Source organism: Poecile atricapillus, chromosome 2 (assembly GCF_030490865.1).
Source record: "Poecile atricapillus isolate bPoeAtr1 chromosome 2, bPoeAtr1.hap1, whole genome shotgun sequence".
Lineage (NCBI taxonomy): Eukaryota > Metazoa > Chordata > Aves > Passeriformes > Paridae > Poecile > Poecile atricapillus.
Genome location: NC_081250.1, coordinates 57,597,410 through 57,610,030, shown reverse-complemented (window position 1 = coordinate 57,610,030; position 12,621 = coordinate 57,597,410). Strand labels below are relative to the sequence as shown.

The window sequence follows — 12,621 nt, the reverse complement described above, 5'->3', positions numbered from 1 at the left end:
ATTTTGCAGCTGTAGAGTTTTGGAGTTAATCAGGATGCTTTACAAGTGGATTTGATAATATTGTAATAGATGGGGAAGCGAGAGAGGATATTTTTGGAGTGTAGAAAAAGATAACAAACTTCAAAATTAAAGCTGGTTTATTTAGGAAACTTGGGATATAGTTGCAAAAATTCCTTCACTTCCAATCCTATAGCATCGCTCCAATTAATGTTGTTTGCTGATAAAGAATATCAGCTACAATGTGCATTTGTTCCTCTTTTGGGGTCCAACTGCAATACCACATTGGTCATATATGTGTCCAATTTGTGGTTATACCTTAAACTGAAGGGGAAAAATCCACTCATTTCCTTGCCCCATGTAAGTGACAGGCAAAAGACCAAATGTGAGAGCTTGCTGTACCTTAGACCAAGTGTTCTTTGTTCCTCTTGGCAGCCATATTTATGTATGTTTCCTTTTAATTCAGACACAAAAAAGTTATGCTCTTCTATTTAATAAGAGTGCAACGTAACAAAATTCTTCATGTGTTAATAAAACCTTGAGATCAGTTCATTTAGAGCGCAGTGCTAATAGCGATAAAGTCGTGGGTTTGATCATTTAAGAGTTGAACTCGATCCTTGTGGCTCCCTTCTGGCTCAGAATATTTTGTGAAAAATAAATGAGTCAACATGAATTTCTGCTGGTTTTGCTGAAAGTGATCATTTTCTTTCCCATTGTGATGATCCTGACTGATGATCCAAGCTAAACCTATGTGCTGCAGAAAACTGCCTTTGGCAAGGCCTGCATGCGAGACTTGGCCTTGAATCTGTAGAGAATTTAGGGCCTTAGGGTACTGTTATGCTGAAGCCTTGCAGTGATTGCCAGTGCTTTCTTTTTCTAAATGAGAGGCAAAACAAAATGAAGTCTTTGACCTCTTGAGCTACTTAAAAGTTCTTGGACATGTTTCATCAGAAGAAGGATGTTAATCCTTTTAATGAGAATCCTGGAGAAATTCCAGGTAGTTAATTGCAATTTATTCCACCTGTCTTTCTGATTAATGAAATGCTGGATTATATTCTTTATTTCTACTGTCATGATGTTCTTTTACCAGATAATTCTGTGAGATACTCCAGCATATGCTTTACCCAAAGCAGACAAGTAGTTGCAAACAGCAAGGTTTGGTCAAAAAACACATCAAGTTTATTTTGTGGGGTTGCTAATGTTTGCTACATTTGTTGGACCGCATTGAAAATAAAGAGTGCTATGAGCAAATAAAGAATGTAATGAGCAGTTATGTAACAGGTTCCCTTAGTGTTGAATTTTGTTGTGAATAACCAATTTCTCTTTGTTTTAAAAGCCTGGGATAAAATTTCATGTTTGTTTAGTTAATTGAAGTAGGTTTCACTTTCTGACTATTGGTTGCTAAACCAGAAATCTCACTTCCCCTTTTCATTAGTGGAGGCATCCTCCAGCTGAGAGGAATTTGACCACTGAAGGTGTCCAAGAAAAGATCAAAGATAAATCCATGACATACAGCTGAATTGCTCCTCACAATAGTATTTTTGACATTTGAATTAAAATTAGATTTCTATATACTGTTTTTCTAGCCCAAGATTTCTGTTGCCAGTGCACACTTTGTCTATCCTAGTATCTGTTGTTTATTCCTCCTATATAAACAGCTGTCCCTGTTGAAAGGACTGGTCTGGGTTGTGTGTTGGTGCTTGGTTATTTTTTCCCTTGATTTGCTTGAAATGTTCTCTAAATTGGCATAAAAAGAAATGCTCAAGCAGCAAACAGAACTTCTATAGTAGCATGTTTCCGGCAATATGGACTCTCAAATATTACTTTAACTTTGAGACTTTTTCTTTTTACTTTCACTTTTTTGTAATGTTGTAAACATTATCTGCTTTTGAAGATGGTACTGTTTAAGATTATATCAGCATAAGTATCAAAACATCTTTTTGAAAATTATTCTCTTTGATATGTTAAATTTTAGTTCAAAATCTGTGGCTAAATTTGGGAGTGTAAATTCTTATTGAAAATATCAGAGAATCTGTAATTTACTAGTATAGGAAAAGATGTGGTTTGTGTCTGCTGTGATTCATATCAACTAAAAATAGATGGTTTTGGTTTAATGGTGAGTAAACTCAGTAATTCTGTTGTTTCATACCTGAAATTTAAAATGAGGAGCACTAAAACTAGGTTAATACTAGAGAATTGAGTGGAACAGTGCATACTATACAATGTTATCTCCTGTCTAAACTGAGTATTTTAAAATGCTAGAAAACAGACATGCATTAACCTCCTTTTGGTTAAATACATCACTGTAGTGAATGCTTTGTAAGAGTTCTATCAACTGAAACCTTTGGTGTGATGGCCCAAAAAAGGTCTGTAGGAATGACAGTGTAAACTGGTGTTTGTAATGTGTGAATATCCCATTCATCAGAATTTGCACCACACACTTGTACAGCAAAATCCTCTCCATTAAAAGTAAATATAAGTAAGTGATTTACTAATATGAAAAGATGGTCTTCCTGTTAGTCAAAACTACAGAAAGTGTTCAGCTCCAAATTTCTGGGAGGTTTATGAGTTTACCAGACTACTATTTTGTGTTTTTTCTGTACCTCTAAATATTTTTTGAAGATGATGGTCTACGAAGGAAAACTGGTATTGAATTTAAATGTGTCATTTAAAAACTTGTCAGTCTTCAACTGAGGAGGAATTTCAAGTTTTTAAATGTTTTTCAATAGTTTGCTTTACGCAATAGCAGAATAATACTTAATTTATTTGTGAATACATGAATAGTGACTTATAAATAAAATTATAACCAGTTATTCAAAGAGGAATAAAAAATATTAAATAAAAATACTAACCTAAGATGCTTCAGTTCTTGTCTTGTACATGCAGGCTTTATGAGTGATCAACCAAATGAGACTGTATTTAATTTGATGAGCTGCAGGCATTTTGACAGTACACCCAGTTCCTTTATTTCCTCTTTATTTCTGAACATTCCTCAAGGGAAGTCTATAAAGTGCTATCCTACTCATGTACATATAAAAATAAAGTGGTATTGCTGGGATATCTTTTATTTGATGCCATAAATGGGTTGCATGGGCCTTCCTGTTCTGTTGCAATTTTCTGTTGTTCACTGTGGTAAACTGAAACCATTCTGCTATTCTTGAAATGCTTTTTGTGCTCACTTGTAATTTCTTTCAATTGCTATGTGTTTCAACAGGGGAAAGTCTGTAAGAACTATTACTTTTGAGCAGTTTAAGGAAGCTCTTCAAGAACTCTCCAAGAAGCGATTTAAAGGCAAAAGTGATGAGGAAGCACTTCGAGAAATGTATAAACTAATTGAAGGAAAAGGCCCAGATTTAACTGGAGTAACGGTATGTTACTGATCTAATGGACAGATTATTTCTACCTGTCCTTTGTTCTACTGCAGTGTTATGTTCACCACTTCCCTCTACAAACCACAATCCCAATTTCTCTGTGAGCCTGAAGGCAGCAATTGCTAAGCAGAATGGGAGCAAAGATTATGCAACAACTGAGTATTGCACTGCTGTCTGTTCTTGTGTGGCACTGTCATTGCTCCTTCTAGGAATTATACTACCACCTAGTAGCACCTCAGGAATACCCTGAGCTCTTGTGTATGCTTAGAACAAGGAAGTGTTCATGAAGAGTGGTGTATCCAAATCAAATCAATAGAATCAAATCAGTAGAATAGCATTAGAGTCTCAATAAAAAGCTGTGTCTTGTGAAATACCAAAATGCAAAGGCATATTGAAATACATTTAATTGCACCATGTGAATCCCAGAACACTGGAAATCTGGGAATGATTACCATGTGGTCTGGTCTTTGTTTCTTGTTAGTTCCAAGCCTGTCAGAGCTATAATGTTCTTTGTTTTTATTTTTAAAATACTAGTATTAAGCTTTGTATGTGAAAAGGAAGCTATAAAGCAGTATATGTGTATATCATAAGGTACATAACCTTGGCTGTCCTTCTAGATGTCCAGGATAGGCAAGTTTTTATCCAGTATTTTAGGAGATACTGGAGTGTTTACCATCAGCTTGAATAGTTCTGTTGGTACAGAAGTTCATCTGCTTAAAATTTGTGATCCTCCTGAATTTTGCCTGTAAACCTATGAATGAAAATATAATCGTTTCAGAAACTGGTTCTCTACAAATGGTCAGTGTAAATATCAAGTGGAAAGATCTCTTTTGAGTTGTAAAATAAGTCAGCTTTTACAATATTTTATTACTCTTCTACTCTTATTTATTGAACCTTCCTTTTTGTTCTTCACTTACCTGAGTAAATTTGAGTAACTTCTTCATCTGTTCAGGGATTCTTACTTAGAATTTTGTACATTCTTCTAGGCCTCACTCCTGATCCCATTTTTGGTATTTCAGCAGGCAGACACTGAAATGATCAGTGTCTGCTACTAAGGAAATGGTCTCTGTGTGGGGGACATGGATGAGACTTCCTGGAGAGTAAAATAAAGACCCTCAAACTTGGCAATTAAAGACAAATAAATAAATGAATACATGGCCACTCTCCTCCTGCAACCCAGGAGTGCAGATATGAAATCTCTATACAAACTTTTAATTCTTTGTTTACTTTGGGAAGTCAATATTGTGGAAATTTTAAGTTGTGCTGCTTTTTGAACAGTTAGATAAAGCTACATTACGCTTTTCTTAAAAATTCTAAGGTAAGTCAGTCATGCCATGTAGTGTGTTCCCTGCTCTGTAAAACTCTGCTATAGGTCACGTAGATTTGGTTCTGGTTTCAGACAGAAAACTTTGTGACTACTGACACATTACTCTAAACATATTAGGGAAGGAGCTGAAAGCATGATTAAGTGAAGCTTGTGGGTAAGAATACTTCAGCAGCATGTGGGGAATTTTGTATCTTAGCTTCTTGTGTTCTGTACTGGGTATTTTGGGGGGTAGGTGGCAGGGGCAGTATGTCTGGAGTAAATGGCAGCCTGGGGAAAGAGCTCCTTCAGCAGGACAGTTGGAAAGTTTACCTTCACATCAGACAATGATGATTTTAGAGCATGTTGTGATAGAAGTGATGGAAGATTTTTTTGTCTTTTTCTGTTTATTTTTTTCTTCTCTTTCATAGTGTTGTAGAATTACAAAACTCCCTGCTTGTGGTTGAGAAGGCTCAGTAGCCAGATGTTGAAACCAAGTGAATTTTAGGCTGCTTTCCAATCTTGGAACAGAACATGTATGATTGAGTTTGTCATACAGGAAGAAAGGAATAAGCGTTAATTAAGCCAGTGGCTTTATTAGCTTGCTTGGTTGTGATCTGTCAGTAGAATATACAGTGCAGGTTGTGTAACTTGGACAGCTTGTAAACAGACATGTAAATGAAGTCTAGGGCCTTTTAGCAGTCCTCATTCCTACACAAAGGTTACAAAGAGCAAAACTGAGGTTCTTTCTTTCCCTGTTCCAAAAGAGTACCATAACGATGCTGAATGCATTTCTACACCTCCTGGGGAACAGATCCATGCTTTGGTCATTGTTTGCTGTTAAAATAAAACAGTTGAACTTCAGTGTATATTCATCAGGGTCCTTGACAGAGAAATGCAGAACAATTTCAAGTGTAAGGAATCTGAGATGATCTCATTCACACCTTCTGCTCACCAGAGGGCTAATTTAAAGCCAGATCATGTTGTTCAGAGCTCAGTCCAGTCAGATTCATGGTAAGAGGAGTATGGGTGGCAGGGAAGTACAGCAGCAACAGCACTTTAAAAGCTGGGTGATGGATGTTCAGGGAGATGTTGATGTGGGCAAGATCATATTCTCACCAAAATGTACCTGTTAGGGCAAGAGGAAGGAAGCCAGAGCGCAGCACACAGAGTGTGGTAAACGAGACAAAACAGTTGTTGCAGCAGAAGTGCAAAGAGGCCTAGGAATTCCACTTAAGACTATGAGTCTCTGCTTGAATACTACAGATTGGAAAAGCTGCAGGACATACTGTCCAGCACATGGACATCCATTAAGATATGGAAGAAGTCTGCAGAACTGCCATTAGCACATCAGAGTCCTTGGCTCTGTTAGGAAGAAGTCCTAATAGAGTATCCACGTTGCATGGTTCAGAGAGCCCCTGTGTCTTCTCGATATCAGGGTGGAGGTGGGCACTCTTGTGGGACATGTGCTGTGGTCAGGGTCCTGAGATTTCAGCTGGTTGGAGGAGAAGATGAAGAGGAGATTGATGTGATATTTGTGGAAAACCCAAGCTACACAAGGTGGGAAAGGAGTGATAGCTGGAAACTAAGTGGACAAAGACTATTGAGATTGAAAAGGCTGAAAGCTTGTGGCTTCTGGCACCAAAAAGTCACAGATATGCTCCACCTGCAGTTCTTCAGTTTCAGAATACATATAGTATCCTGAGCACTGGTGAGGATCAACAAGACCCATCAGAGACAGCTGAGCCTGAAATTAGTGTTCACATAAAAGGGGGAAAATGGGTGATAGTGTTGAACAGAATTATCTCACACTGTGGGGACAGACAGGTTCTTTTAAGGATCCTTGGTTGAATGAGAACTGACCATGAATTTGTAGTTATATCAGGCCATAGCATGAGCTGTGTATTAGTGAAAATCTGGAAAGGAGTGAACAGTCACAGTTTTTCCCATCCCAAATATCTCATGTGCTGTTACACTTCCCTGTTCTGTAATGGGTGACACTGTACTCTGGCAACAGTGCTGTACCATGGAGTCAGGAGTAATGGGTACCAGTCACAGAAAATTCACTGAAGATTCTTCTTGTGGATGATCAAGGCATGTATTTTCTGATCTCATCTGATATCTCAGGAGTTTTATTGCTTGGTAGGTGCCAGGATATGGGATTGTTGCAGATGCATGGCCAAGATTTTTCCAGCCTCCTAACATGGACCTCTTCTTCCTCTTCCTTGTGGGTACCCAGAGTAATGCTCTGGAGGTAACCTGGAGCATATAAAGAGGAACTACAGAGGTCTAGGGGTGAGGCTGATGGGTATGGAGCCTCAGATCTTGTCTTGCCCATCCCAGGAGGAGGAAAGATTGGGCAGAAGTGGACTGTATGGCTTCTGTTGAAGATGGGGCTTTGGCTTCTAGGACCAGAGAAAAGAGGGCTACTCAGCAGGGATGAAGTAAATCTAACAAAGTGGAGCAAGAGTATATTTACAAACTAGGCTTATTGATCTGCTGAGGAGACTATTAGACTGGGTATGAAACCTGAACATGAAAGCTCATAAGGGGCAGAGCAGATATGTCTAAGTGACAAGCCTGACAAGGGAGGTTCTTGCCCATCAGTAAATGCAGCAGGACATGGGGTCTGTCTTTAACACCTGCAAAAGCATACAGTATGGGGAAAGCAGGGCAAATTAGTTGCAGAGATGTGATTCACTGGGATTGTGCAGGTGTGTTAACACAGCTCTTCTGACTGGAGTGCTGCACTGGATGAATAGAGGCTCTTCAGGAGATTCATTAAAAAAATGAGAAAGAGGGATTATTGTAGTCTATGTAAAGGCTTATGTTGACAGCATCTCGCTTTGGAACAAGTCTAATTAAACTCATTAAAGACTGGGGATAAGATTGAATCGAAGACGGATTCAGCAACACCCTCATTTAAAAAAAAAAAAGACTGTAATATATTTCCCTTTCTATTTTCTCTTTGCCACTAACAAGAATGAAAAACTCCTCCTCAGAGAAGTGTTGGCACACTGTTTTTGTGAAAGGTCATATTAATCAGGCTGCTAGATCCCATGAATTGGGATCATGTAGTGACTTGGACTGTTGAAATGGTGGAGAACTGGAGTTAAGGGGCCAATCTTAGAGGGGAGGAAAGGAAGGGGTCTCTTGTAGGTGGCAAGTGGGCAACACCTGATCTGCCCTTATAGCTTGACATTACATGGTCTTCTCTTGATGGAGCTAGACCTGGGTCAGGCAGATTTGACAGATAAATATGAGTTTGTTGCTGGAAGTGATGTCATATATAAGGCACCTTTTTCATGTCTTTGGCTCTAGCTCTTGCTGGACTCATAGTTAGTGGGAAGGTTTAGGTGCTGTATATAAAACTAGGACTTGCAGTGCTATATCACCAGAGCAGCATTACTGGGAACCACTCCATTGAAAGTCCTCACCAGGATTAGATAAAATGGTGTTACTTTCTGGCATTACTAAAGTGGAGTTGCTTATCATTTTCTTCTATGTGGGTGCGTCTGTGTGCATGCTAAACTGAAGGAACATGAGTGAAATCCAAATTTTTTTTGAAGCTTGATCTCTCTGTCTGACTTTCTGCAGAGTTTTAATGCAAGTGCATGTATTCCCATGAATTTAAAAAAAAAAGTAGATATAAATTTGGTAGGGAGTTCTGATACAATCGTCCCCCTCAAAAAGGACAGACTTTCCCTTTGAAACTTTTTTTTCCGTGTCACAGTCATTTTTTGTTTCTCATTTTTACAAAGGTTGTGGATATTACCAGCAGATCAATAATTTTCAAAACCTTGCTGAGCCTATGGATGTTGGTGCTGATTCTGCAGGCTCTCAGAACATTTTAATTGGCTAAAGAAATCTCCATGGCAACTTTTTCGAGGAAGATGTTCTGTTGGATGGTGAAGTTTTATGGTTGAAGGAGCAAATGTAGGAAAGCCCTGAGTTTCAGCGAGGAAAGCTGACTGCAGCTGGCAGTGTAGGCAGGAGTACTGTGGTTAAGGTGTTGTACCCTTGTGGTGAGGAGTAACAAGAGCAGCTCACCTCCTGCCTGTGCCCATTGTTTTTGGCAGTGCAGGCATTCCCAGCAGTGATTGCTGAAAAGACAGAGTCAGTCCCTCAGGCAGGCAGGGGTTGTTTCTGTATTGTCTGGACGTTTTTAATTCAGGAAAGAAGACCAACCAGAAAGCCCTACTGCAGGGTTTTGCATCATTAATTTTCTGCCTAAGCTGTGCAGCAGCTTAAAACGCAACTGGAATTTTTGTCAGTGATGGGAAGCGGTGGAAAATACCTTGAGGCAAAGTTGTTTGAGTGGAGGCAGGAGTTCATTGTGCAAGCCAGGGCACTCAATATTCTAAATATTTTGAATATTTTATATTCCTGAAGTCCAGAAGGTTTTCTCGGTGCTCTTCCTTCCCAGGAACTGGTTGTGGAGAAGCTTTTGGGCCTGGTGCTACGCTGTGTGCAGAGCTGCCCAGCACAGAGTTCCCGCAAGCTTGCCAGGGCTGTGGTGCTGCAGAAGTGAGGCCCGTGCAGCTGCAAGAGTGTGGTGCTGCAGTGCCCTGCTCGTGGAGCCTTTGCACTGTGCCAGGTGCAAAGCTTTTGTGGCATTTGCTTGGGTTTTGAACCGTGAGCTTTGGAGAAGGGATGGTAACGTGTGCTGACAGAAAATGAGGAACGCTGCCTTGGCAGCACTGAGTTGCCCTTCCTCTTCTTTGCCTCAACTTTGTCCTGGAAGGAAAAGACCTGAAAGTGTGCGAAATCTTCCAGTCTCACACTGTTGCCTTATTTTCATGATTGTGGCACTGGCATCATATGATGCTTCAAGCCTTTTGACACAAAATTTAATTTTATGGGGTCTGCCAAGCCAGTGCAGCTGCAGAGCTTTCAGTGGATATATTTTCCTTCAGCAAACTGCTAGATACTTTTGTGCAAAGGTAGACAAAATACATGTTTTTGACTTCTGTGTTTTCATTTCCTTTTTACTGTAGTTCATTTCAGTTCCTTAAGGGCTGATAATACATTTCTGTAACTAATTCAAATTCTTGAAAATAATGAAATTGATTGTGTTGCTTGCTCTGTAAACTGCTCCTAGATTCATTAGTTATCTTCTGGTAGCTGGTAAAATCTGCAGAAGTTTGCAGAGATGTCTTTCTCGAGAAAAGTGTAGGGAAGATTTGTTAATCTTTGTTTGTTAAGGTTTCCAGAGTTTAAGACTACAGCTTTCACTTCCTGTCTTTGGTATGAGGGCTGTTTCAGACAGATAGAAATTGGACTATTTTTAATATAGAATTCGGATAATATATTGGATTGTTTTGTTTTGTTTACTTACCTGCAGTGTGGTCAAACACTGGATTAAGTTGCACATGGAGGTTGTGGAAATTTGGAGGTGTTCAGGACTTGACTGGACAAGTTTCTGTGTAAGCTTTTTTGAGCCTTGCTGTGAGCAGGTCTTTATGCTACATAAAGACTCGTATTCAAAGGTTTTTTCCAACCTAAATTGTTCTGTGACTTAGTAATTTTAAGTTTTGATAATCCTCAGGGACAGAGACTCCCCCATTCTTTCAATGCTTCACCAGCCACAGTGGTGAAAAGTTCTCATGTGTCTAGCTGGAATTCCATATCTTTCAAATCATGCCCATTATTGTTTACTTCTGAACTGTCTCTGTTTGTAATATAACCACTCTGTTGAGGACAGGAATAAGATTTGTCTCTCCCTTTTTTATTCTGAGTCTTGATAAACACATTCCTGTCATCTTTTCCATGTATGTCACATGCTCCAAGCCCCTTGCTGTCTTAGCAGCACTTCTTTGTAGACATTAACACAAAGTGAGGAAAAATACTGAATTGCTAAGAAAAAGTGCACAAAAAAATTAATAAGCTCAATTTGGAACACTAAATAATTATGTTTGGTTCTGATGTGCTAAGTAAAACTATTCCTAACAGAAAGTTTTTAAAAGTAACAAAAAAATTGAAGTTCACAGGCACCTTCTGCAATATGCAAACTTTGTGGTTAACTGTATGTGAAAATAAGAGATGGAAAATGAAGGCTTCTATGGTCTCACAGAAAAAAAAGGGAGGAGGCTGGCCCCAAGGAATGTATTACCTTTAGAATAATGTAACTAGAGACATTATTAAAACTGAAGTGAACAGTTCAAGCAGAATTGCTATATGATAAGGCAGAATCATTTGTATGTGAATCATTGTGAAAAAGAAGGGAGAGTAGTGATTTGCTAATGTGGAAACTGTTCTCATCCAGCCTTTTGTGCTCTATGCGATATTTCTTCTTACATTTTTCTTCACTTAAGAAGGATGGTCAGCTTTCTCCCCCCATTATTTTCAAGAATTTGAATTAGTTACAGAAATGTATTATCAGCCCTTAGAAAACTGAAATGAACTACACTAAGAAGGAAATGAAAACAGGCTGCGGTTCTTACTCAGGAAAAAACAATTTGAGAAAAAATGTTCACCTTGCAGCTACTGCCTTTAATGTTCATTTCACACGTTATGATTCCTGTGATGCGGGAAACCGTGTGGTCCGTCTTGGGCTGGAAGATGACTGAATGTGGGATCACTGTTGTCCTTGCTCTGGATAAGTGCTGATCCTTGTACTGGGAACACAAGGTTTTAGGTTTTAGGGTTTTTTTAGGTTTTGCTTAATTGTTTCTTGGGGAAAAAAGATCATATTTTTTAACCTGCCAAGCTGTTGCCCATCCTCAGTTTTCTTTGTTGGTTTGAAACATGTTGCTGCTTTCCCTACAGGTTAATAGGAAAAGGAAGGGCTTGTGTGGCATGCTCCTATCATATTGTTGTAAAGATGGACCTTATAAGTCGTGTGTGTTGTGGTCTTATCAGAATGCAGGGGTCTTGATATAAACACCATGTTTCTCAAGTTTACCACTGGGAATAGCTTTCTGAGAACATCCTTCATTATTGACATGAGCCATTCTATTAATCCTCGTTTTACTGTTTCTTCTTGCATGTTAATATGTGTGCATTTCCATCCTCTCACACAAGTTTTAATATGTATGTTACTAAATATGTTACTGTACAAAAATTCTCATATGTTTTTATTGTAGGTTATGTATTGGGGAAAATTTCATACATTTAATGCCACACCTTTGAAATAGAGGAGCAGAAGCTGTAGTCTTCCTTTTTCAAATAGTCATTAAATTTACCACTACAGATTTCAGAATTTGTGAAGGTGTAGTCTGTCCTGAGAATGAATTTGGTAAAGGCAGTCAACTAGAGTTTGAGACTTCGCTGTGGATGTGACAGTAGAGAGTGTATGCACGTGCAGATAAAACTGATTTTCCATAAAGTAGCGGTTTTTAAATACAAGGAAAGCAAGTATGTTTTAAGTTTAATTAATTCCATATTGAATATATTGCCCTTGTCTTGCATTTGGAGTTTTCCTGGTTATAAGGTGCTACCAGTAAACTGTATATATTAAGCCAATACTTCTTCATAAGAATTGTCTTGATACCTATTTTTTCAGTATAGAAAAATAACCACTTCTACAAATAGTAATCTTAAAACTGCAAGACCGAAGTCCCCAAAGATCATTTAGCAATTCTTTGAGAAATGAATGCTCCAGTAGTCATTTTCTTTCAGATAGTGACAAGTGGTGCACATATAAAGGATGCCCAGATTTTAACATTCTTTGTTCATTTTAGCTCATGTCTCGTGTTTTTTGATTCTCCTGATTTTAAAACACAAATTTAAGGATCAGAGGCTACTCCTAGTCCAATTACACAGGTTATCATGCTTCTATATTGTTATGTGAAATGTTGGGGTTTTTTTCTGTTTCTGTAGTCACTTTTATTTGGTCTCAATGACAACAAAACTGATTTTTGAGGAACCTGATATACCTCAGTGGAAGGAGTCTTTTCTCAGTGCCATTTCATAGAATGCTGATTTGCTAACATTAGAAATAACTTTCAG

At 38.6% G+C, this 12,621-nt stretch overlaps 1 protein-coding gene across 9 annotated transcripts in view; it reads left to right on the top strand.

Annotated features, from left to right (window-relative positions):
* The window catches only part of TPPP (tubulin polymerization promoting protein), an 81,183-nt gene that overhangs the window by 39,776 nt on the left and 28,786 nt on the right, over positions 1–12,621 (top strand). For all 9 annotated transcript variants that reach the window (XR_009276822.1, XM_058831278.1, XM_058831277.1 and 6 more), the window contains exon 3: positions 3,212–3,365. Coding sequence is in view for 8 of the 9 variants with exons in the window: in XM_058831278.1 (XP_058687261.1) it covers positions 3,212–3,365 (154 nt within the window). In the remaining variant the exon portion in view is untranslated. The remainder of the gene's footprint in view (positions 1–3,211; positions 3,366–12,621) is intronic.